Source organism: Athene noctua, chromosome 2 (assembly GCF_965140245.1).
Source record: "Athene noctua chromosome 2, bAthNoc1.hap1.1, whole genome shotgun sequence".
Taxonomy (NCBI): Eukaryota; Metazoa; Chordata; class Aves; order Strigiformes; family Strigidae; genus Athene; species Athene noctua.
The window spans coordinates 44,400,174-44,427,291 of NC_134038.1; the positions used below are offsets into that span (position 1 = coordinate 44,400,174).

The window sequence follows — 27,118 nt, forward strand, 5'->3', positions numbered from 1 at the left end:
TTAATATCATAGTTAATTTGGGAAGCTATTTGGTCTCTTTACAGCAGACATCTTGACATATTATGCTTTCAAAACATTTTACTGTAATTCCTATATTGCATACTTTTTTTCTTTTCTCCTCAGAAATTTTTCCAAGAGATTCCAGTCTAAAAGACAAATTCATAAAACATTTTACAGGTAAGGCAGCTGATTGCTCTTAATTTACCTACATATGCATATTCTTAGTAGCCACAAGAGTCATACCATCAGCTTTTTAGAGGTTCTGCATCAAGTTTAACATGAAGTGAAATTTGCATTGTTTAGGACTAGAAGGTTTTACAGAACTCTAATTATGTTTAGGTTTCAGTCTCTTTTTGAATAATCTAGCCTAAAATAACTTTCAAAACATGATAAGTTAAAACATTATGATTTAAACCCTATTGTTTGATTTTTATCATCCTGTTGCATGTTGGTTTGCAGCTACACTACGAGTTTAATAATAGTAGGTACTGAATGTATACATGTCTGTATGCTGTAGATACTGCATTGTATATGTACATGCAAACAACTTGCAGTATGGTGTTAGAAGCGGAATATGCATGAGCACCTATCTGCTATCTCTGGCAAGTAATATTTTAATGAGAAAACTCAGTACATTTTTTATTTTAAATATATGTAATTTTTCTATATTTTTTGTCAGTTCTACCATATTTATTTCCAAGTTCACCAATTTTAAAACTTCTTATTGGACTGCATATATCTTTCAGCAACAGACCTTTTTGGTAATGTAGGTTTTCACTTTAACAGGGAAACACAATTGTCTTCTTTCTCATGATGTATATGTGTGGATGCTTATTTTAACAAGACAAACAAATAGAACAAGGAAGGATTAAACAGTGTAAATGAATCAGAAAAATAATTTGCTATTACAAATATGAAAGTTTAATATGATTACAGTCAAGTACTTGTACTTGAAAACTGAGATGAAGTTGTATGATGCACTTACCTCTGGGACTCTATTTTGTAACAACTGGAAAAATGTACCCTCTTAATATAAGCAAAAAGAGTTGCTAACAGTAACATGCTTGTGCTGTTTCTTTACTCTCCAGTTCCCAATGTTCTGTAATTCAGAAAAGTGAAGGTCTCAGAGTATGACACTGCAAATCTGTTGGTGTTTTTCAATGTTATTAGGATTAGTAAAACTAAAAACTAGAAAAATAGTTGGCGGTTGGAGCATGAGAAAGAGAATTGGAAATAATTACACATTTCCTCCTTGCTGGAAATTTCAGACAGTTCTTGGCAAGAAGGGAAAGAATTTGTTGTCTCTTTTGCATGGGGGAGGGTGTCCTCAAACCTTTAGGATAAGCACGGCCTTAAGGATCTTTCTGCCAACTGCTAGCTGCAGCCGAACAGCATCAATAGGGAATGTGGCACACCCAGCTGGCCCTTCACTCTTATAGTAAACACACTAATTATGAACCTTGCCATTTTCGGTCCATATGAGAAAGAAATGAAAAGAACATATAGATTCCAACTATGCTATCCTATGTAGCACAGGAATACTGAAAATGCCTCTCCTGGGGAGTACAGACAAGAAAGATTTGCTTATGTTAATACTTAATCCATTTCCTTTTCATTTCTAACTTTGGAAACTGCTCAGCTACCATAAAAAGCTCAACATAAGAATCTAGGGTAACTAAATAATGAATACAGAACAAGAACTCAAAAATAACAGTGAAAAACAACTACGAGTTTCACAGAAAGTATTCTGAGAATATTAAATCATAGAAAAGAAAAAGAGAAAAAAATACTTGAAGGCCTGTTTCTGGAGCCATTCATTAAATTAATAGTCCTTTTCTGCAGGAGTAGTTACCATAAAAAATGCTGAAATTATTTGACTAACATTAGCTGGAATGGATGAGCAAGGAAAGTTCATTCCAAAGTTATTGAAGTTTATTTCTTTGTTTGCTCAGAATTTCTGCCTACATTTTTGTTCCTTCTTTTTAAAAATTATGCTAAGTTCTTCAGTGGTGTGTTTTTCTTCCTGTTTGTTTTTTTTGTTTTTTTTTTTTTTTTTCCACAGCTTTATTAGGTCCTGTAATCCATAGACATTTTCTTAAAATACAGCCTAACTTTGGTTTTCTTGATTCTGTTCAAATCATAATCCTTTTCCTATCAACCTTATTTAAGTAAACTGTTCAGATTTAGTCCTTACTAGTTCAAGAGTTAGAACATCCTAACTAATGAAGTTATGAAAAAGAGGGGAGACGAGGAAATCAACATTATCTTTACAGTTTCGGGGTTAAGAAAATTATTGTACACTTCTAGTGTGCCAAGAATAGTAGACGCATTTTAAAGCCAAATAAAACCCATATGTAACAGTCCTTGAGCATAGGAAAAATCATGAATAATCCTCTGAGTCATAAAGCTATCTATCAATTCAGCTTGAAAAGCCAGCTGACACAGAGTGCTCTGTAAGGCACAAATAAAATTAACAGCCCATTTTTTGATGGCAAAGAGAGCTAGAAAACCATACATTATCTGAAGGGACATGGAATTTATTTAGTGACAAAAGCTGATGTTATCTCCATATATCTTGGATAATTTAAACTTACTTTGTCGAGCCTAATCACTCAGATAAAAAATGGCAACAATCTTCCAGTTCAAAGTTGTAAAGGCTGCTTTGTCAGTTTATTGGAAAGCTTATCTGTGGCTGAAAAAATCTCATGAAATCAACAAATTATTGTGAAATATATCTAATGTTCAAGTATGTTCACTGTCATGGATAGGAGTTTTCTCTCAGGCTTGTGGCAGTTTAGCTCCACTGTTCAGACTGAACTGTCTTGGTACGTTTTACCAGGCTGATAAAACCACCTTTCAAGTTCTGAAATAAATAATTTTTGCCCAGAAATGCTTACTATGTTCCTTTGACAGGAAAGTTAGTCAAAGCAGCATGCTTCTTATAGGTCCTTTTGCAGGACTGCTTGAAACAAGCTATTCTTAGTTCTATTTGTGCTGAATTTTGAGGATGCAAGTTAAATTTAGTCTTGTTCTGTTAGTGTCAGTTCATGTCAGTGTTTTCTGTCCAAATCACAGGAAGTTCATCCCCAGCTGTCAGTGGTAGTTTTGCTAAGCAGGTTACATGATGCAAATAGTACATTTTTGCTCTGCTTTCAACTCAGATGCCATAAGTAATACCTTCCCCAGGCTATCAGCAATCATGGAAAGGCTCTTTGGCAACTTGTTACATTTGAGCCATGTTTTGGAGACTAGTATCTATATATTCTTATCAGATATTAATGTGGCCAGATGACACTGATATCTAGTGAATGGAGCACAGGCTGGAAGAACAGAGACACAGTACACTACACCCTGGGCACACAGGGATATGCCTCACCCAAACGTTGAAACACATGCTGCCCTCTGCATATCTGCATGCCTTCTTGCTAGGACTACGTTAACAGCAAATCAGGTTCCTAGATGCTATTCAGCTGTCATTTTTTTTCCTCAACACCTACATTGTATATTCAGAACTTCATAAACCATGTTTGTGCAAATTAGAAGCACTAATACATGAAGATACTTCAATTTTCCAAGTCTGAGAAACTCATAGTTGCTTAAAATGTTGCTTTTATTTATCTTTAGAAATAATATCTGCATTCCATCTACATTATTCTTTCTACATCAGAGTACTGACTACTGAGCAAAGGAATTTCTGCTGTAGTTGCACCATTCTATTTTTCACCATATAAGAAATTTTACTCTTAATTTTGAATTACTGGAATTTCAAGACTAAGCCAGTCCTTTGTTTCTAAGGGCCATTTTTCTGTTAGATCATGAACATAATAGAATAACGATAGTATTTCTTTCTGTTATTTCATTAGCATTGTTATACTTGTGTTACATCATAATGGTTTAAGGTGTAGTAAAAAATTAAATGTAAATTTGTGAAAACACATGGAAATTAATTCTATGTGTTGATGTCATTAATTGAAACTGCAAAGCAGTGATGCTGAGAGCTTGTGGTTAACTCCTGCTGACTTTCAAACAGGGCCAGTCACATTTTCATCAGAGTGTAGCAAGCACTTTCATCGACTGTATCACAACACAAGGGACTGCTCAACACCAGCCTGTAAGTACTAATTAAATTACCTGATACTTGTTTAAAAGCAACCTTAATTTTCTACAAAGTGTTTGATGTTCTGGTCCTTTTGTAACTTTTGCTCTTTACTTCATCACTTTAATACAAAATATACCAAAGGTTTTCTAATGTACAAAGATTTTTTTCTAATATACAAAGATATAATGGAGTTCCTTCAAAGTGAGACTAACATAAATGAGATGAGAACTATACTCTGAAAAACCAAGCGGGCACGCCTGTGTAGCGGGCAGATATGAAACCATATTCTCCTTCCTGCTTCCTTTACCTCTACTTATTAACTTGTGCAACAAGATAAAATCTGAACCATCCTCAACCTTCTCTTATGCGCAATAGTATGGTTATATCTTGTTCTTTTAGTATGTTTTAGTTTGGGGTGATAATTTTCTATTGTATGCCCATTTTTAAAGAACATAAAATCAATTAATTAATCGTTTTTGTTACTGATACATACAGTTCTTATCAAACAGTATTCCAGTATGAGATTGTCAAAAGTTTTGCTTTAACTCAGCCTGAATGTAATTTTATCAGAGAGACTGAAAAAGAACTGTCACAGATGTTATTAAATGGATAAAAGGAACAAACCAAACAAACAAAAAATCCAAACAAAATATAAAACCCTTAAAAAGTTACTTCAGCATTCTGTATACAATGGACAATTCAAATAAAGTTAGTGGAAAATAAGCAATACCATTTAATTAGAAAAGGTGAATCTCATTAGTGATGTGTAAACACAAACTGTGGAGCAGAGTACTTTGGAAATTTCTCAGCATTTAACATGAAAAAATAATGACACTTTTTGTCTGCATCACTTACAAAGATGGTAAGCACTTTTTGTGAGCAGCTGAGATGCTCTCTCTCCAAAGCTCAGTACCTTGGAGGATCTGGCTTCTGAAGGGGGCTGGAGCAGCCCTTGTCTCCATCTGCCCTTACACTGATCAAAAGTTGGAATATAGAAATCCCTGGCTGATCCTTGAAGGATATACATATAGATTTGTAAGTAGACATATGAGTAGACTAGACATATATTTATTACATGCTTGCATAAGAAAAATACCACGCGTGTTGCATATTGCATACCTTGATCCATGGATCCAGAGTGTATGAACATTATTCGGACTCCCCTGTATTGCCTGAGTGCTTGACTTTATTTATGAAGAAACACAGTCATAAAATTTATCTTCTAATTAAATAGCTTTTCCTCTAAATTTAAAAAGATTGTGGTTATGACTGTGTGAAGAACTGATTTTAAGGTTCAACTATCAAAAAAAAAAAAGGTAAAAAATACAATTAAAACAAAAGCAGTTTCTTTTTTTCTCCTTTACATCAACCAAACCCAAAGCAGACAATAAGTTTCATTCAATCTGAAATGTTCTGTTGATCTGAAAAAGAGAGCTAAATCCTCAGAACTGTCTCCACCTTATCCAGCACTCAGGGTTTAGAATAACTATCAAGGATGATCATAGCTAGGATCTTTTCATATCTCTTTAGAGGGATTTAATAGTTTCTTTCAGGGACACCTTAGCCACCATAGGGTGTCTGAGGATGAGTTACTTTCTCTCCTTGATGACATGCTTATATTCTGTATCAACATTCCCTGAAGAATCAAACCCAGGTTAACATTCAGTCTCTTGCTGTTTGGCACTATTTCTATTAAGTTTTATTAAAATACTTAGGAAACAAGAGGAGATTGCACCTAAGTATTTATTGTTACCAAATAGTTAGATCTTTCCATCAGAAAGGATGGAAGTGGCTCTAGGGACCACTTCAATCAAGTGGTTACTTGAACCAAGGACACCAGAGAGAGAAATAACAAGTAGGACACCAGTATCTCTAGCCTGATGATTAGGAGATGGACACGGAAAATATGGCTTTCCATCAATGTTAATTGGATTAATTGTTAAGTGGAACAATAAAAAAATTTGAAAGAGCTTGACCTCATACTACCTCATAGTCTGATGGTTAGAATAGCCTCCCAGTTAATGAGCTAAATTTCTTCAAGTAAAGTTGGGACTTGAACCTGGTCTTCTACATCTCAGGAGAAAACAATCTGGTAGAAAATTAGTTGCTACTATCACTCACATTTCGTCTAGAACCCTGGCTAGGTTAAGGTACAATCTAATTTTGCATCTTGCACACATAATTTAATAAATTTCCATCATAGAATGCTTTCACTGTGTAGAGTGTCTGAATTTCTAGTACAATTTTACAATTCTAGTAAATTCTACATTTAATTTTATACATTTTTTGAGGGTATCTGGTTAAGGAGATTCATTGTTGCTGTCGGTAACTTTGTTTTATAGATTACAAAAGGTGTGCAAGGTTGCTAACAAGATTAGCAATGAGCCCTTTGTGTACACAGTCCTAGGATGTTTGCTATGTAAGTATAATTTTCCCCACTCATTTTCTTACTTGTCGAATGGCCTAGTGATTTACTTCGTGCTTGTACCTTGCTATCAGGCATGCATACAGAAATGTGATATTAACAGAGTGCATCAACGTGCAGCTCTGGCATTGCTGTAAGAATGGACTGGTTCCTCATGGGAATACATAGAAGCACAGATACCTCTGATAGGCCTCACTGTAATTTCCTACAAGTCACTTGTGGCACCATAGTCCATAATTATGCGCTGGCTGACCTCTTACTGTTCAAAAATTTAAGAAGGAGTTTGGTTGGTGAAAGAAAAATGCATGAGAACTTCATCAGCACATTTATTTCAGGCCTTTCAGAAGAGGGTTTTGTTGTTAATCCCTGGAAAAAGCAGAATGTCTTGGTCTCAGGTCTGCTAGTGCAATCTTCATAGACACCCTGTCACTTTATTCTTCTTTGGGACCACTTTTCATTCCCAGATTGTCTGCTGAGGATTTCTCTAAAGTTAATACCACTTCATGATGATGGAAGTAAACTGAACATAGAGATGTGACAAAGCTAAAGGCTTCAAGTAACAGGCTGTGGAAGGAACCAGTCCATTCTTGTTTATGAAGAGCATATCAAATGTTTTAGTTAAACAGCAGTGTCAGCTAAACAACATTGTCACTGATAAAAGGAACATCTTTTAAGTGAGCTGTTTTCTCCATTTTTTTGAATATCAGTGAGATGGTTACATTTCTAACAGTAATTTCAATAACTGCACTGGTTTTTATTGACCAATAAAATACATAAAATGTATAAAATGCATAAAATGACTGAAATGAATTTATTTAAATTTCCTCAAAGATAGTATCCTTTCACCACCTCCTCCTGACAGATACTGCAAGCTCGGAGTTTGGGGGAGTTGTGTATGTCAGTTCTTCCTGCATGAAGACTTCAATTCATACTAATCAAGAATAAGAAAGGAAGAGTAGGATATGAGTCAGTGTTAGCAGATTTGATTTCCAAGTGGAGGTGGGATTCATTTTGGTGGCTGTGAGAAAATGCTTTGAAGAATATGGCAATATTTCAGTGCTGAGAAGAAACGACATCATTTCTTTCTCTTCTCTTCTCTTCTCTTCTCTTTTTTTTTTTTCTTTTTTTTTTTTTTTTGGTAACAATTTTCAGTCTGTTTGGCCTTTTGTCTTCCGGGTTTTACAGATGGTTTTGAATATATCAGGGGCACTGAACCAGAAACTGCCTAGGGATCTCATTACATTGCCAGGATCTTCTTTTCATGACTAAGACCAGGAATCGTTTTCTGAATACTCTTTTTTTATAAAGTCTTGTTTGTTTTGTTTTGGGTTTTTTTGAGGTGCCTAAATTCCTGTTTGTTAGTATTCTCTTTCAATACTCAGCTTTCTAAAATATCCTAGAACTCTCTCATTTTCTGCACTTTCACCTATTTAGTCTGTTTTTCCCTCATCTGTATCCCTTTATGCCTCAGGGTTCATGGCTCAGGGCTTCCAGAAAGATTTCTGGGTGTTCTGATACTTTTTTTTTCTCTTTTCTTTCAAGAGGATGAGTCAAAGATCTGCCTCCATATCCACAGTATAGAAGCAACTATCTCATGCTATTTCCATCTTTAAAATACAAAAGGATCAAAAGTTGCTATGATTTGCAAAGCCAGGTCTTCCAATTTGTCTTCCAAAAATACACTCAAAGAGATGACATATGGGGAAGGGAGGGTTTAAACGGTAAGCAATGTTAGCAGCTCGTGCGCACTATGTTCACTTAAAGTTTTATCTAGGCTGACTTTCTCTCTGTTAAAAATAGAGAAAACATTATAGGAAAAAGTAGAGTTATGATCTGAGTGTTTCCCAGCTGCCTCTCTGCTCTCTCACCCTGTTTCTCCACTGAGTAGATAAAGTGGCTATTTTCCACTAGAGATAAGACAGGCTTAGGTCTTCATGTTTACTCATATCCAGTATTGTTTTGGAATTGAAACATTTTCCTGACCGGGATGAAGAGAGGCTTTCTCTCCCGTCCAAACAGACTGGGCAGCACAGGAGTTGTGTATGTTCATCCCTCAGTAACACTGCATTTCTAGCATGATTCTGTGATTGCTTCTACTCCACCTTTTGGCACACAGGATCCGTTTCCTTCACCACCCTAACACTAGCTTAGAGAGGACAGAGGTTCATAGTTCTTGTTTACTCAAGGGAATTTGCCTTTGCTTTAACATCTGAGAGAGTCTTGAAGATTCTAGGTTGACTTGAAGAAGGAGGCTTTCCCCCTTGAAAGACCAACAACTATTTTTAAACGTTGCTCCTGCATGTCCTGAAATAGGCTGCGTTTTCCTCATAAAAAGGAACTGCAGTGACATTATGCAAATATTTTCCTCCCTCTCCTATAAGTACCCGGGTACGAAAAGGAAACGAGGTTTTGCCTGGGAGGCGCCGATCTTCCCACGGGAGTCGGTAGCGCGGGCTGCTGCCGGGGGGCGCGGCGGTTTCAGCACCATGGAGAGGGGCGGGCGGGGAAGGGGGGGGCGGGGCTGCTGCGCGCAGGGACCGCCGCCGCTTTGAGACTGGGTTTCGGTTGGGTCTGGGGTTATTTTTCCAGTTCAGATCCTTTGCAAATAGAAGCCAAGAATCTGCTGAAACCCCGAATCTAGAAATGCGCGTCCCTCTGTGCCCGGGACACTCACTCCCTCGCAAGATGCAGCAGCGTGGACCACTGCGTGTTAAACCTCTGAGCGTTAACGCTGAGGATTTGCCGCGGCAAAACTCATGGGTGGTCACAGGAGGGCAAGACCCACTGGCATTCTGGAGTTAACCTTCAGATTTATGCAATCCACAGGAAACTGTGATTTATAAACAGAATTATACTAGGCGGTCTGCCTCTGTGTTTTGAAAGTAGTTATGAAATGGTATGTCCTTTTCTCTTGCAGACTTTCTACTAAGGAGAGAATTCTGACTTGCCAAGAAAGTGCCTTGAAATCTTCCGAGACAGAGAAGACATCTTTTACCTTTTTGATTTACAACGTTTTGTTACTAGATGCATTTTATTTTCATATATTTGTTGGACATTCCATATTTGTGTGAAACATTATTTTATTTTAATTTGTAAATTTGTTGCCTATAGCTCAGACAAGCCAATTATTTAAATACGTTGTATATAAAGAATACTAATGATATACTGATTAAATGTTATAACCCTATGCAGGGAGTTGGTAAAGTTTTGCTGTTTCTCTTGTTCCATTGTATTTACATCATTCTGCTCAGGCTCTTACTTTCATTATTTGCACTAACTTGAAATGCAGGAGTCTATGTAACTGAAATCTGAATAAGCTGTAAGTGAGGAAGTTTTACTTGCCATGGAAGATATTTTATATTATGAAGCTTTGTTAATATATACATATATATTATTGCGCATCAGAAAAAAACTTGCTCAGAAATGCACCTTGCTTTCAGGAACATTTGTATGACTATTCTGGACTTTCATCAGTTACATTTGTACTGGCACTTATGGAAAGATTTGCAAATAATGTAAATATAAAGACTGGAAAACTGCAATGCAGTTTTGGTGGAATAAAGAACATAAAAATAAACTATTTTCCAGGAGGGGTTATTTAAATTTATTAAGAGATTACTTAGTTAATATATAAATTTAATTTATCTGGTGAACTTGAAATAGTCTTCCACTAAGAAACTTGTAGGTTTAGTTTTTTGCAGCATTTCATTTTCAGGTGGTACATTTTATTCAGATACATATTCTTCAGCTGAATGAGGTGCAAACAAAAATGCATCATGCACCCACTGTGAACAACAAAAGCTTTCTGTGAGGATGAAGAGAGAGTAATAAAATAGCCAATTAGATGAGAAAATGAAGTATAATATCGTAAAACCAAGGGGTATAATAAATTAATTTGGATGGTGACACATCAAGCTTCACTATTTGGGAAGAATCCAAAGCACAGTTGCTGCATTTTTCTTATTTAAAATCAAATTGTGATGATAACATTTGCTACCTATTTGTCCCAGCTCTTTTATTGCAAGCTTATATGATTGCTTTACAAAGAACCTACTATAAAGTGAGGTTTTTAGGGTCAGGCCCAGGATAGTTGACAACACACATTGATTACTGTGCCCAAATTGCAGTTCTTGTGATTAACTGACTATTCAAATTAATCCCCTCAGTTTAGATGTTGTCTCTATCCTTTCCTTCTGTGTGGGCTTCATGAGCCCCTTAATTTCTATGGTGAGCACTTTTCCCTCTACAGAACAGCAGGGAAGCTCGGTCCTGGGATTCCTTGTCAATAGGAAACAGCTGCCTTGTTATTCAAAGGGGTTTTCTTTCTCCTTTCTCCATCGTTCAGTGTGTTTCAGAACCAAAGTTATGCAGTGTCCTGTGATGCACCAGGCAGTGCAGCCCATAACTTCTGCAGGTACTGTCATGTTCTGTCTGGGCAGCAAAATAATACAGGAGCTGTTTCTAACCAGCACCTCTGTCACAGCTGTTGAAGTAGTTGTTCCTTCTGTAGTCTTGTCTTGAAGGTTGTCCCAAGCCATTTGTATTTATGCTTCAAACAGTTGTTTTTCAAACTGTTTGCCATCGTGTTCTGGTAAGAGCAAAGTTTTCAAGCCTCATTCTAACCCATGTTGGAGACAGTATTCATACTGAAGAATCAGTAGCATATGGAAAATCCTGGTGGCTGAATGGTGAGATGGGTAACCTTGTTTTTCTGTGAGTAACATACTTCGTAGAGGGATTATCAGCCAAAACACTGCAGCGAGAGAATAAAGGATGAGGCCTAAAATAGAGACCAGAGGCTCCAAGAAAAGCCTCTTTCTTTAGCCCTGTTTTTGGATTTCCACTCTAGTTTGTTTTCGTCTCAATTTTTTAAAAAAAGTCCCTCCTTTCTCTCCTCAACAGACTGAAAAAAAATAAATAAAAGAAGCAGAAAAAGTGTTTCTTCTGACAGTAACCTTTTGTGATACCTGAATTCCAATGAGAAAACCTAATTTGGGTTACTTAATATAGTTTTGGGGTCCAAATCTAATGTGCTAAATTAAGAGCTTCACCTTTGTAAAAATAAAGACATTCACTTCCTCTTAGGTAGAAAAGTGATCAACTCCCTATCTTTGAGAAGTTTCACAGATGCTACAAAGATACTAAGCAAAGATTAGTATGGCAAGTTAAAATGTAGATGAAGGGGAAAAAAAAGTGCCTGAAATAAATAAGAGGATAAGAAACCCAAGTTCTAATTTCCCAGAAGTCATATGGCTTAGGCTTTTTCTGGAGGCAAGTTATTCTTTGAGACAGCCGTGGCATGGATTCCTTCTTTCTGTTTGGCCCTAGAGACTTTTTGATGCTCAGTATGCTCTGAATGGCTGGAATTAAACCCAATCTTTTCTGTACCCTCCCTCTATACATTCATTTGCCACCATTCTTCATCATAGTTACACAAAGCTGCTAAAGTTAATAGTATAAAGATCACAAAGTAGCACACAGCATAGTCAATTTACCATTTAACCTGAAGCATACCTTGTATTCTTCCTATTCTAAAGTTTGTTAATGGCCTGCATTTTTGGATTTTTATCACAACACTGTAAAAGGTGTTCTAGTCTGTGTTTTGGGTTCTATGCAAATGCAGGACAAAAACCCTATTCTCATCTCAAAGAGATTAAAGCCATAGAGTAAAACAGTGTGAGGAGAGTATATATGGAAACAATGACTTTGTGATGATTGGTGAGGTGGATAATGGCTCCATTGTGAGCTGTCTGGAGGCATCACTCAGAGATTTGACAGCAGACAGCAAGACAGCCAAGCAGAATTTTATTATAAGGCACTCTTCCCACAGTGAGGGCTCTGATAGAAGAGGGGATTATTGGAAGCTTTTCTAAAAATTAAAAACAACAAAAACAAAACAAAAAAAGAGCCAACAACTTTAAAGCCACATAGCCAGTAAGTGGTGGTATAAAAGCTTTGTAAGGGTCATAAACTGGACTTTCAACATGGGATGAGACATTAGTTTTAAAAAGATAACATGAGGACAAGCAAAAATATAGAAAGCAAAAACCTGCAGAATCACCTTGGATACAGGCACCTAGTCACCTTTTGTGAAGACCAGTAAAAGTGAAGGTGGAGTAACTGAGATGTAACATAACAACATGAATATATGCTCAGATCATATGTGAAAGATTATATAAGTGGCTATAGAGTTTTTCAGCTGGGGGTTGGCAAACATGGATGAAGTTGAGACTTGGTGGCCAGAGAGATGAATAGTGGGCAGAGGAGACCCCTGTTTGTAGAGACCCTAATTGTTTCAGCCTGGCCAAAGAAACCAGCACCTCACAGATATCGTTTTCAATCCCACCTGATCCTCCTGTTCCACCATGGTATCCCTAAATCCTGGATCAGAAGCCTGCATTGGTCAGAAGTAGAGACACTGCTCCCAGACATGTCAGAACAACCTGGCACAAGGTGGGCTAGCATGAGAGACTCTGAGTTGTGACATCTGGTTTGTGCAGAAGGCTAGGATGAGTGTCTGCCATGCTGGGAAAGAAAATATCTGTCTGACATGTGCCCCACTATTCTCACCATCCCATGGCCACATGCCACCTGCACTGGACCTGAGCTGTGAAAGATTGTTAGGAAGAAATAAAGGAAAGGTGCAAATAAAGGCAGTGAAGGTAGGCTGTGCTTATTGCACTGGAGTATGGGATTGAACTAACTATCTTGCTGGTGGCCTAGGTTTAATTTATATTCTCCTCCATTAACCATCTAACAGCTGAGATTACCACCCAGTCTTGGACATTACCTCCTCATTGTCTCCATGAATACAAAAGCCTTACCACCTGCTCACAGACAAGTGATCAAAAAAATCAGATGTAAGCTAAAAATCCACCAGGTCAAGATTTATGAGAGCATAAAAGACATGACTTCAGAGGTAAAACAGGGGCAAGATCACTTCCCTGTCCCTGCTGGCCACACTAATCCTGATACAAGCCAGGATGCCATTGGCTGCCTTCTCCCTTTTGAAGCCTACTTCTCCCAGTAAATATGCCTATGTCTTACAGTGTTCTGCCTGCTCTGTCTAGAAGGTATGAAGAGCCACATAACTCATGCATTTTCTGCATGACACCTTGACTGCTTAGGTAGAAATATGGGTGAACCTACCCTCCATAGTTCCTTTGCAGATTGCTCAGATGAAGGGATAGGGACATAAATATTGATTTCTTCCAAGCATGCTTTTGGTTACATAAGACAAGCTGATGTTTGCCCACAAAATTTTTCAAAACTAATAGGTCCAGAACACCAAGCTCCCACATTTGCCATTTGCCTTCATTCATACAGTCAGGACTGTACCAATATCTAAAAACTGGAGTGTGAAGATAAGCTGTGACAACTTGCTTGCAGCTGACTTCATAAGGAACTCAACAGGACATATACCAGCTCTGCCTATGCTGCTGATAGAGCTCCTTTGTGCCACCTGTGTTGGTGGGGGTCTTGACCTCAGTAATTTTTTACTGTAGGTCTAATTTCCTGGGAATGTTGTAGAACTGGTACTCTGTGCTCTTTGGTAACATTTCAGATACCTGGCATAAGACTGCAAGAACAAAAGTAACAATGCACCAAAATGGAAGCTGGCTCTCCGATCCTTTAGGATCTATGGAAATCAGGAACTGGCAGGGTTTAATGTGAATACTAGTTTGTAGAAAATAGCTTGCATGGGAAAGTGCTATGGGAAGACCAAAACTGCTACTGAAAATGTCATGACACTAATGCATAGCATACAGGGGGGATAGCTATAGAGCACAGGAGGAGAAGCAAGGTGCTAAAAGAGATGCAGCCACTGAACAGTTGGGTTCCCGAGAGCTACATCATCCCAGCTGAGGAAGTCATACTCTGCTGAGCTGTAAAAAGACATGAAATTTACATCTCGTTCAGAAACACTAGTGTAGGGCAGAAGTATAGCCACAGGTGGTCTTCCCTGACCATGGTGGGAACTAACCAGAGGAGTCCTTATACCCTGCAGGGAGCAGTATGCCATTCAGTTCTGCTCTTCAGTCTTTTTTCCTACTATCACTGCCTTTTGGAGATGAAGGCACCCATAAAGCTGTATGTGTTCTGACACTTTTTGGCTAGAGAGGGAAGGGCTCAGTCTGAGAATCTCAGCAGATGGTAATGATAGAGGATTTAAAAAAAAAAAAAAATAATCTTTGTAGCCTATTCTTATTACAAAGGTTAAAAAAAGGAGATGGAATATAATCACTTTGGGATGCCTGGATTTTTATCCTGAAGTTTTCAATGCAAGAATTCAAACAAAGTGTAGAATAGGTACATTTTCTGGACAACATAAACTTTCAATTGTTTAAAATTACTTAAATCCATAAATGGATGACGTTGAATCAGTCAGTACTCTTATACAAAGATGTCTGAATTTATGCTACTTAAGAGGTCAACTCTTTGTTATACAAAGATGTGTCAATTTATATCACTAAAGAGGTCAGCTTGGCCCTTATGAAATGAAGAATATCTGAACTAACCTAAATAATGTACTGTGGTAAGGATAAAACAGAAATATCCCTCATGAGTAATTCTGCCATATCACTCTAACTGTAAGCTCTTGTGTCTGTCCATTGCATCATATACTATAAAGAGAATCATTGGTCCAGCAGAAGAATGTACATCTTCATTATGCATTAATGGGTTTCTACTGGGATCCTTTTTCTCATCGTTCTTCATTTAAATTGTCAGCTGCTACTTACACAGATAAGATTTTTGTGTTTCTATGGGTTTAAATCTTTAAATCTGCAAGTTCTCAATAGTTGGCCTTGGAGACTCATAAGCAAGCTGATACATGTGTCCAGTGGAACCTTCTACCATGACAGTGGCTAATAGAAAAGTTTAATTTAATTTGTTTTTTTTTTTAATTGGACGATTGAAACATTTTATTAAACACTTATGATGAAAAAGAAAAAAAAAGATCTGAAGCAGATAAATGTAGGGGTAAAACTTTTACTGCACATCATAAGGCTGGGCTGACTCTCATTTTGTGACTCTATCAGTTGTATATAATCACCGCAGAACTAAAGCTGCAAAAATTTTCTGGAAGTTAACACTGTCTCAGAGCTTCTGTATGCCTGATATACAGAGATAGACACAGCTATGTCTCTCTCTGTATCCATCAGCATTACTTCACAGTCAAGAACGTTTCCAGTCATAGTAAAATAAAAGTTGTCCCCATTCCTATATTTTATCATTTCCATTTAAACTGTGCTTTAGCAGCAAAACTGGCAATATCTGTTTTATAACACTTTAATTAAAAATGAGACATATTATTTCAGGGATTTTTTTTTTTTTTATTTTTTTTTTAATTTGCTAGCTGTCTGCTTTTCTCAAATAGCTCTGCTAAGTACAGCTGAGTACCTTGTTTCCAGATACTGAGGGGAAATACTTTCAGAAGTGCATAGGAGAGCTTTCCTGGGGAGATAATTTCTCTGCACTTCAAAGTAAAACCCCCATTGAGCAAATAAGGCTATATGAGCTGACTCAGTCTTGAGGATAGTGTATACTCAAGAATATTTTCCAGTCAAAGTGTTTTCATCCTTCCTCCCATCTGATATGTATATAAACATTTACCAAACAACCTACTGGCTTATGTAGGGGTACCTTATATCTTATTCTGTTGATCTATTAAATCTATAACTTTTACCTTTATCTTTTAAATCGATGTACTGATGTGATTATTGTCTCTTACATTGTAAGTTCATTCTAAATTTTATTAGATATTGTTTTCCAACCAGCAGCCAATATTGCTTTGTCTTTAATGATCTCCTTATCTTTCATTGGACATAATAAACTTATGTTATACTGCTGTCATAAAAGCACTTTGAGCAGAATATTTTTGTCTCTCCTTATGTTAGTGAATGATGTAAGTCAATGTGCTATATGAAATGCTGCTTAAAGTTTTTGTATCTCTAAATTTCTGTGAACTTGAGCTATTTAGCACCTTCTATGAGAATGATGGTTTGTCCTACTTCCCAACAAATCAATTGTGAAGGGCAGGGAGAATGGGTATTTCTTATACCCAAATAGTTCATGTAAGAATGCATTTGGAATTAAGGGAAGTTTGAACATGAATTATGCAAGTATTTAAGAGGAGTATTTTGAAAATATATTGTAAAGTACCCATTTTATTTTTAAATGTGCCAAATGTGACCCATTCATAGATCTCTCTTCAGGTAAAACCAGTCTGGATTAAGAGGTTCAAAGGGTTGCCAGTCGTTTTGCTTTCTGTGAAATACAAAATTCTTGAACTTGCTGGGATATTAAGTATATCCCAAGTATTCTTTTACTGGGTTCTGGGGCTGAGACATTGGAGCCAAATATACTAGATAGCTAGAGGAAATCAGTTTGCTTCCTAGGAAGTTATAGGAAAATATGTCATGAACTAATCTGTTCAGAAAGGAAAATTCCTAACCTGTATCAATTATATCTAATTTGTTAGAAGTTTTGGTTTTTATATTTCTTTTTTAGTAAAACCAGAACCAAACCATTCCTTTTTATTCAGTGTAACCGGGAAGAAAATTGAGTCCATTTTACTAAAATGGATGTATCTTCTCTGGAGTACTCCTTATTAATCTTTGCTTGTGTTCATACTAGTCATTTGCTAGCATTTAAAATTTCAAAGGATTGAGTTGAACTGAATTTGTCTGTTTTCTTAGATAGATGCAGAACAACAGCTGAATCACTTCTATAAAAATGAGGAAGCTCTTCAGTAATCACTCTCTTAAACAGTTTTAATACTGCAAATCTCTTCTTTTTCTTTCTTAGTTATGGTTCTATATAGTAGTCTGTCTTTCAACCACACAGAATTTCTTCATCCTCTGAGCACCATTTCTTCTACAGACAGTAGAATTTGATTGTAACACTGATGTTTTAAAATGTGTGGTCAAAATCGTACTTTAATTTTACAGTCCTTCAGGGCTTATTGAACTTATGAATAGCATTGTACAGTTGAATCTGCAAGTCCAAGAACTTATATTAACTGTTGAGCTTTTCTGGACTGAGTAGGCGAAGACATTTTAAAGACAGAGCCATGAGTTTAGTAGAGTAGACTTTCACTTTTGAAAACATATCTCACTGTTGTCATCATATCACACATGATCTCGACATCTTTACTGCAGTTCCCATACAGTATTAATCACTAGCTCCTTGGCATAATTCACTGTCTTTAAAGTCTATATGGTGATGTACTCTATAGGAGTTAGCTATAGGCAGACTTAAGGATGATGTTTAGAAAGTCTAAGACCATAATTAATTTAACTGTCAGATTATGAAACAGCCTTCTAATGGCAGTTTTTAACATTTTTATGATGGGACTCAATATGTTTATGAATGAAAAGATTATAAGATAATATATAACAGCTAAATTATGTGTCTCAAGAGCTCTCTCCCAATCCTATTCTACAAAGTCAATAAATGAAAATATTGACATCAGAGACTGAGATTTACAAGATGGTAGGGAAAAGGTCTTAAATTTCATCTTCTCTTGAAGAGTTCTGAACACTAGAGGTTTGAACATGGCCAACCACGCACAAACCCAGGGTACATAGCAGACTGGCACACTGCATAAATCACTGGCTTATATTTAGTTGCCACCTGAATAACAGGAATGTGTTTTTAAGTTTATATGAGGCTGAACTGTTCTTGGTGAGACTGGATTTTGTCAGTTTATGGACTTATATTCTATTTTCCTAAACAAAATAAGTGTAACCATGATATCACTTGAATTCTTGAAGTTAATCCATACGCTGTCTCACGTCTGAAGGGTGGCACCAAACTGAATGCCAGACTTCTGAGGGAACTAGATTGTTCTCAACTGTCTGATATCCTCAGGCCAGGACAGATAGAAATTCTTCAGGCCCAGTGCAAATTTAATGGAGAGTGGCAGTCATTGTCACTGCTTTGCTCAAAGAAGGCTTTGGATTGAAATATTTTTCTAGTAATTTTTCATTAAGACTTGAAGGTATCACTAATAGTAACAATCTGAGAGAGTTTTCTTTTAAATTTTAATTATCACCCACTTTGAATAACAACAAGAAGCACTGATTGAGTCACACTCTTTATGAAGAAGAAACAAGGCACTCAGAGTCTTACTAGTATGAGACAAAGTAGCATATTGCAGGCATGGCTTCTAGTTTATTAGACTAGAACTGAGCTAGAATCTTCCTTTACTCAAGAGATCCTAGAGACCTCACAGTATGGTGAAGACTAATGTGCTTTGAAAGAGAACTAAACTTTGTTTTCGTATGTGTAAATTATTATTGGAAAGAAAAGAGATGAATTCCAGAGTGGTTTATGTTTGAAAGGAGGGAATGATGCTTAGAACTCCCAAAATTAAATTACATGTCTTTAAATTTGTAAACAGAACTGAAATGCAGATGCCGATGGAAAACCTTCTCTGGATAAAGAAAGAAACCTGTATTCCTGACAGAACAAGTGATCATGGAAATGACAAAAGCTTCCGGAGGTGATGAAAGTGTAAAACCTAAATAGAAGCCATCCTAGAGCTCTGGAGGGAGAAATATAGGGCAAATTGCACTAAACCAAAAAGAGGGGAGTCCAAGATGTCATGAATAGGTGACAAAATATATCATAAAGTATGCATACACAAAATTTAGACCATACTTCACTATTTCCTAATTAAAAAAAGGGAAATAAATTGGACAAATATTCAAGGCAAGCCCACATGGGAGATGTCAGAAACCTGCTGTCCCAGGTGTAAACTTGGTATCATTCATCCTCTTTTGGTGGGTAAAATACAGTCCTTTTGGTTTATATAATTTTAACTTTTCCAGCATAAAATAGTGAACTACATTATTATTTAATGTTGGTCATACATGCAGTTGGGGGACAGAGAAGAGCAGAGGAAAAGTATGGGATAGTTTCAGTAGACTCTCTGGTGGAATAGGGAGTGCATATTCCAAGGCATCTTTCCAGTTGGTGCTCTGCCCAGAATAGAAAACCCTAAACCAGAACCACAATACGTGAAGCTGCTTCAATAAATCTGGCTTACACAAGTGTTTTAAGTTTATTAAGACTTCACTGTCTGAAAGCTACTTGGAATTATTGCTACAGCTGGATTATAACATTCTCTCACTGGTCCAGTATTCTTTCCTCCATGGAAATCTCATAACTTATGTCTACTCCATCATGATGATTGCTAGCTCTGAGCCAGAGGAGGCACATGTACGATAATATTTTTGTCATGTGGAATTTTTATTTTTAAATCAACATAAGGTCTAATAATAGCTTGCAACATGGTATTTGCAGAATATCTCAAGGAAGATGAGATCTAGTCAAAACTTCCACTAGAAGAAACTGTCTGTATGCTAAATCTGTCATTCCTAAATAGAATTCCTGTCACTTGTTAACTAAAGAAAATGCAATGGTAACAAAAAGACTTGGAAGTGACCTTGAGACTTGACTCACTTTCTACAAGATTTAGCACTCTCCCACACTGATAAAAGTTAGATACAATTATTTTACTTTCTGGCATCTAATCATAGGAAAGAAGGGATCTGGAAAATGGGGAGAAAGTTGAGAATTGCCTAGGCACAACAAAATCAGTAACGCCACAGCTTTTAACCAAAATATTCCAATCCCACCACATGTTTTAGAAAGTGCATTCTGGTATCAGGCTGCTCTCTGTTTCTGTGGCTGCAATCTTTGCTAAAAAATATATGTTTTCTACCTTTTTACCATCTCTCAGTGCAAACTCGAGTATGTGAATAAGGAGAGAAATGGAGTTTGTTTTAAGAGGCTGCCAGTCTGGAGAAACAGAAGATTAGAAGTGGGAGGAGAGCATGTCTATTTACTTCATTGCCTCCCAGGCTATGAAATGCTGACTGACAATGACTATATTAGGGGCACAAAATGAAGTAAGGACTCTTACTGTTGTTTTTTGTTTTTTGGGTTTTTTTTCCCCCTGAATTCTAGACACACATTTATCCATATGACCTTTATGTGCTAGACTGGGTGAATTCAAGCAGCTGTTGTTGAACGAGACAGTATGGGCTCTTTTCTTATTTTAATAAACTTTCTCACTTTGACTATCTCATTTATATTTTGTCTTCTATGTTCTATATATTTTATATTTTGTCTGTGTAGAAACCAAAGTCACATTTAGACAGATTACAAATAGCTAACAGACTGATCTTCAAGGAATTGATGTCAATGACAACTTGTTATTAATTCAGAGATGTTGAAAAGGGGCTACGTAGGAATTAATGTTTTTAAAGCCTATTCAATATTGTTAATTTATGATTTGGAAGTATGAAGCTATTGCTGGTAACAGTCATGTTAAGTAATCACAAAAATATGGTAATCATATGGATTATTTGATGACCAGACTGATTTATAAGACTAGCCTGCTTTATTATTGCTTTAATATTAGGAAAACTAAGGGTACACATCTAGAAATATGAAATACAAATCTTATTTATAGAATGATCATATCGTGAAAACTCTGGGAAGAATTCTATATTCATATTAGGTGTGCTAAGAAGCTTTTTACTGAGAAACAAAAGTGGTACTACTTTTGTAATATGTTGCATCACAGTGTTTTGCTTACCTTTATAGTTCCATATCTGTATCTTATCTGCACAGCTCCAAGGTATGTAGATTTGTTGCATAAGTGGAGAGAGAGCAGGGAAGGAATACAAATGTCTGGGAGCTGGAAAGTATATGTTAGAATGACAGAACTAAAGGGCTCAGTCTGCCTAGTTATTTTTTAAAGGCTACGAAGTAATGAATAGATTTCCATGTTTAATTACTTTCCCAAGGGAAAGGCACAAAGGGACTTCATAAATTTGTATGGAGAGGTACAATAAAGACCAAAAGCTGGAAGCTGGTGCGATGCAGATTCAAATTTGGCATGGCCCTAAATCACTAATCATCTGTTCAAAAAGTTAATGTATTGAGGTATGTTGGATTCTTTAGAAACATCAGGAAAGAATTAAAGATGGATGTTTTTCTAAAAGATGTACTAGGTTAATTCATAAATTATTAGGTTAAATAGGTAGCTAAACATATTAAGATGTCTTGGCATGCAACACATAAAAAGTTGGATAATCTAATGATCCTTTCTGGCCTTAAACCCTATGCTTTTCACTCTGCCTGTTTCTTTCTAAATAGGACTTCAGGAGCGGACTGGCAATGGCTATACTCTATAATTAGGTAGCTCTGTAAAACATGATAGGCCTGTCCTTTTCCACAAAAAAAAAAAAAAATCAGTTTTATTGATACTATACTTACACCATACAATTAACCTTAATGTATCTGAAACTTCAGATGCAAAGGGACTTCAATTGGAAGCCACTTTGTTATTCTAGGGTAAAGAATAAAAACTATTTTAATTGACACTTCTCCTCCCCTATTCCCTAAACTATTAAAATTAAGTCTCTTGTGACAGCTTTGTTCTAGGCACAGGACAGATACAAACAAGACAAATAGCCCTGTTATATGACTGAGTTAATAGGTAATGACACATTATATAGTTTTGGCTTTTCCTCTTAGTGGCTGTGTATGTGATGGGAGATCAGATAGAGGAAACAACTGTTCTGTGTAACCACTTTTTCTGAAGTTGACAGAACACAGTGAGCGTTTCTTTTTTTATTTAAAAATATTTAAAACACTTCCATGCTTTCCCAACATTATTCTAATGCTATACTTGATGTGTGTGTTTTGTGGCTGACTATGAGCAGCTATGTGAGCCCTGTACAATTGCTATGAAGAGAGAAATGGAAAATGCAATGTCTCACTGGAGCAATCCAAATTACAAAACACCCAGGAATTCTTGCTGTACTGTGACATTAAATTGTCTGAGGATGAAAACCAGGCTATGATTTAAAATGCCAACCCAATAATTTTGTAAAAAGTAGTCTTCTGGTATTTAAAAAAAAAATCATTTTTTTTTTCTCTGCCTGCCTTCCTCTAATATGACATACCTAAAAAAGAAATATAACAGTCTTTGTCTTAACAGGTAGTTACAGGAGAGGACCACTGGCAACACTAAAATATTGCCAATGAATAGCAGGTGATATTTTATACACTGAATTTATATGTGTCACCATCACATGGGCAAATGTTTCTGATGTCTAGTACAAAAATAGAGAAATAAGGGAGTCCTGCTAGCACTGTTTACTTTGGCTGTCATGGAATAGGCTATGCATCTTCTTCTATGCTGAACTTCTTATACATAAAGGTCTGCTAATGTCTAGAACAGTTCCCACAGTCTTGGCTTGTGATGAAAGTGACCTTCTCCCTGTGTCCTGCATGGCCTGTTTCCCATTTGGCCAAATCTGAGTCCCTTCATGCCAGAGATCTGTGCCATATATCCTTTGTATATCTGAATCATGACAAGGATCAGCTGATATAAAACATGAGGAGAACATGAAGGCCGTGTTTGCAAGAGCCTTGTGACTGCAGGGGGCAGATTTGCACTAATTCACATCAGTGGGGTGTGTCTTCAAAGAATGTAAAGCTACGGTTATGTGAAGAAGATCATTTATGCCATCTGGCGCTCAGCTGCACTTGTCCAAAATGTTCACTGTGCCAGACCTGTTCTGCAATAGCAACACATATATCTTGACCGTTTGATCTTAAGGATAATGGTATAGGTCATCACTTAGGAAACTGCTCTATTCTGTAGCACAGATATGATTTGAAAATCAATTACTCCAGTTACACAGATTACTCCAGTGCTCTGGTTTGACTGCATTGCCTTATGAAGAATATTCTTACATGTCAGAAAACTTCAAGAACAGGTAGACAGTCTGTAAACAATAGCATAGTGTTTATTTCAGCATGTCATTAAACAACCTTGTATGTAATATATGAGTAGTTCCTTACACTTCTTTTGGTAAGCTGCACAGAACTTGTGTTTTTCAGTTGTGTTTGAGTCTTGTTGTGTGGTATTGTCAACCAGAACTATTTGAGCATGCTACACAGTGATACTCATGTAAAGATCACCACTGGCCTTTCGCTACCAACAGTTCATGTGATGTAAATTGTTTACTTCCTCTGAATAGATCAATGAAATGCTAGTGAGTTACTAGAAGAATATAGAGTACATAAATTTAAGTCCCGTGTTTGCTTAACTCTTCCCCCTTATTTTTATAGTAAGGATTTTCTTCTTCTGGTGTAACCAGGTGATGCTAAATGTTCTAGTTGCTATTTTCAAATAAAATTCTGCCATCGGGCACCACTTGTCTTTCAAAGTACTCTGGATTTGTCAGTCACCTCAGAGTACTTTCTTGCTATATCTTAGCAGAGATGGAAAGATTAGAGGTTACTTTGAAAATGGTAAGAAAGCTAAGGAAATGAACTTGTATGGTAGACAGAATTTAACACCCTAAGACTTTGTCTCCAGATATCTATAATTAAGTATAGGAGAGCTGAGTCCTATATCTGTGTAGGACAGTTACTGTTCAGTATCAAGAAGGTACCTGGACATGGTCTGAAAATTTCTTTAATCTATCAGTGTACCTAGAAATTATTGTCAGTGTAGTCCATGCTATGGGTGCTCAAAAAGAAGCCAATTCTTTTGTAACTAATTTTCTGGAAAATCCTTTCTATTCTTATTTTATCTGTTTGATAGTTCTCTAACTATAGGCAATTTTGAAACCACAACTTTTTTTTTTTTTTTTTTTTTTCTGTGCTCTGGGTTACAAAAATAAAAAGCTTATGTAATTTGAATGCTTTTTATTGTTCTCTTATGTGTTACTTGCTGAATAAATCATGATGATTTGTAAGACAGTAAAATTACTGTTTCCAGAGTCCCTAGATGGTTTAGGTTAAACTTTCAACAGTGTCACCTAACTTCTTGACCATCTTGAGAAAGCTGTAAATTCTGACAGCACTTAATTACTTTTGTCACTGCCTGCTTTGCCCAAAATCAATTAACAAGGCTGGAAAAATAATTTGAGTGTTTGTGTACTCAAAAGCAATGCTTCAAATTTTATACACTGAGTTACTCATAAACATTCTCTAAGTAGCAGCATTTCTGGAGTTGATGAGTTTACTCCTGAGATTTGGTCATGTGTTTAGGGCTGAATGTATCCCATCTAAATTAAGAGTAAATGTGTCTGATTTTCCTACATAGTAAAAGAAGGAAGAGAGGTGGAAACATTCCATGAGTCCACATAAAACCAAAATCTAGAATCTGACTCTAACTGGAGGAGCTTGTTCTTTCCATTGATATGTAGGGAATTTACAGTGAAAACACTATTATCTGAAACTGATGAAGTTGAATAGTGTTGATGTGGAAAAAGACATGAGAAATTACTGGTATCATGAAGATAAAAAAGGAGGATAAAGGAGGCTAAAGGATTTGGTCAGTTACTGTGAAAGTGTTCCTTCCTAAGTGAAGGAAGCAGAGGACAATATCAAATGTTGTAAAATATGGAGCAATGGAGCAAATTGTTTCCATTTGTAAGGAGAAGGTTTTGTCAATATTGCTGTTTAAGACAGTAGATGTATGTGTAAGGCATGTTCCATTTTGGTATTCATGGGGGTTTTTTTGTGGGTTTGGTTTTTTTTTTTCTTTCAAGTATAACAGCAGAATTCGAGTGGGTAAGGAAAGGATGAATGTGTCAACAGAGTGCACTGGCAGTGGGGTGGGAGATGTGGAAAGCAGAAACTGTTAGGGATCTGGATGAGACTAGAGCATACCACAAGGAGAGGGAAAGAGGAGCAGAGGACCATGGCCATGGAACTTGTTGAACCCATCTGGGACACCAACCAGAAAATAGTTTCACTATTTATGGAAAGAGGCATTCTCAATGTCTACTTTTGGGTGAACAACTCAGAAAAGGAATCACTAGCTGTACCCAAGCAAAACTGTTAAGTGAAAAATTCATGGCTGACACATAACAATATTGGCAAAATACAACACTTTACTGGATTAGGCTTGGCACTAACAGAATCAATGTGTTCTAGGCCAGTTGGTAAAATGGAAATAAATCATAGCAGATGGCTGCTTGGGCTAAGTGGGTAAGTAAAACTCACAGAATTACACAGAATTTGATGGTTTTAGCAGCCAGGCAAAGTTGCATGGTGCATCTTGATGCCATTTTAGCCTGGAATTTCCAAACGCAGCTGATCTGGGTAAGTCTGCCCAAGCCAGAAGGTTAATTATTTCTTAAGGATGGAGTTGCTTAGAAAGAAATACTGCTTGTGTTTATATTTTTACCACCAGAAAAAATAAATGTCATTCTTCTGCCCGAAATTTAGTATTTCTTTCTGTCATAGTATTCATTAGTCTCCACCTTTTTCATATAGCCTAATTAAAAAAAAAAAATATATATACATATATATATATATATATATAAAATGAGAAGCGTGGGTTTCATTTCCTCAACCAAACAATTGCCTTTACTGTCTCCTGAAGGCAAGCTTCTGGGTCTTCCAGCTTTCATGATTCTGAATTGAGAACACAGCAGACAACCTCAGACACCTTTGGTCTTATTGAAATCGTGACAATCTGCTGTAGCTGGTTTGTGTAAAAGTGTCTGGGATCTCATCTGACTAGCGGAACATCAGTACAGCCTCTTTCAAGCTGCCGTATCAGGGCTGCAGGGAAGGGCTAGGTTGCTTGAAGCAAAGCCATTTGAACAAGAGGAACTACTGGCTGTGACAGACAAGGTGAGAAGCCAGGAAAAGCTGCTGATGGCAACATGAGGGAGGGCTGGTTTTCATAGGTGGTGAGGGGGTGATATGAGAGCCATCTGAACCTACAGACAAAGCAAGGGGAGTGCTGGTGACATGCTGGTGACAGCAGCTGACAAGGTCACCAGCATCCCAGCCTGTCCCACCCCCCCATCCCATCTCAGTTGATGATGAGACTGCAGAAATGTGCCTCTGCAGCACCAAGGGATGTTCCTCCTCTCCTGACCAGCATGTTGTCCGCATAGGAGCAGCGTGAGAAAGAGCCGCAAAGCCAGCCATGCCATCTCACTACAGCAACAGCCTTCCAGATTACCTGGGCCTACAGGTTTGCTTCATATCCATAGCATACTTCATATCCTACTCTCTTCTCCTCCAGTTGTTTTCTGCATACTTATCCATGAGTAATCTTGCAGATATACATAGAAATGTACGTATGTATACACATCTCTATGGTCTAGATCTGACCTCTATATTTACAGACCTGATTTAGATTTATAGCTGGGCAATAACCCAGCTCTGAGACATTTGACTAGACCTACAGAAACTTCTTCCTGCTAATATTTTTGCAATTTTTACATTGTCGTATGTACACCATTATACTCAGTTTTCATCTTGCCGGTATCACTTTGTACAGTATTTCCTGGCAGAAAGTCCAGCTGCTCACATAGAAATGCAGTTAATACTTTTTATGTGAACAACCCAGCTTTCTTACTGAAGGTGCTTAATCATTACAAATCAAGTTAAATGGAGAAGGCAAAATTGAATCTATTTGAAGTACATCATTGAAACATTTATTTTTTACTGTAGCATCTGAGTACTTCTCAGTTTTTAATTTACCTGTCTCACAGTTAAATTTTGGTGGTAGAAAATCTGTGTTAACTGTATTA

The 27,118-nt window shown here is 36.9% G+C and overlaps 1 protein-coding gene across 1 annotated transcript in view; it reads left to right on the forward strand.

Moving 5' to 3' along the window:
- Positions 1 to 10,053, forward strand: part of ALKAL1 (ALK and LTK ligand 1) — a 37,065-nt gene extending 27,012 nt beyond the window's left edge. The window contains exons 2-5 of the mRNA XM_074897729.1: positions 124 to 177; positions 4,031 to 4,111; positions 6,442 to 6,518; positions 9,442 to 10,053. Coding sequence (XP_074753830.1) covers positions 124 to 177; positions 4,031 to 4,111; positions 6,442 to 6,506 — 200 coding nt within the window. The 3' untranslated portion in view covers positions 6,507 to 6,518; positions 9,442 to 10,053. The remainder of the gene's footprint in view (positions 1 to 123; positions 178 to 4,030; positions 4,112 to 6,441; positions 6,519 to 9,441) is intronic.
- The last annotated feature ends 17,065 nt before the right edge of the window (positions 10,054 to 27,118 follow it).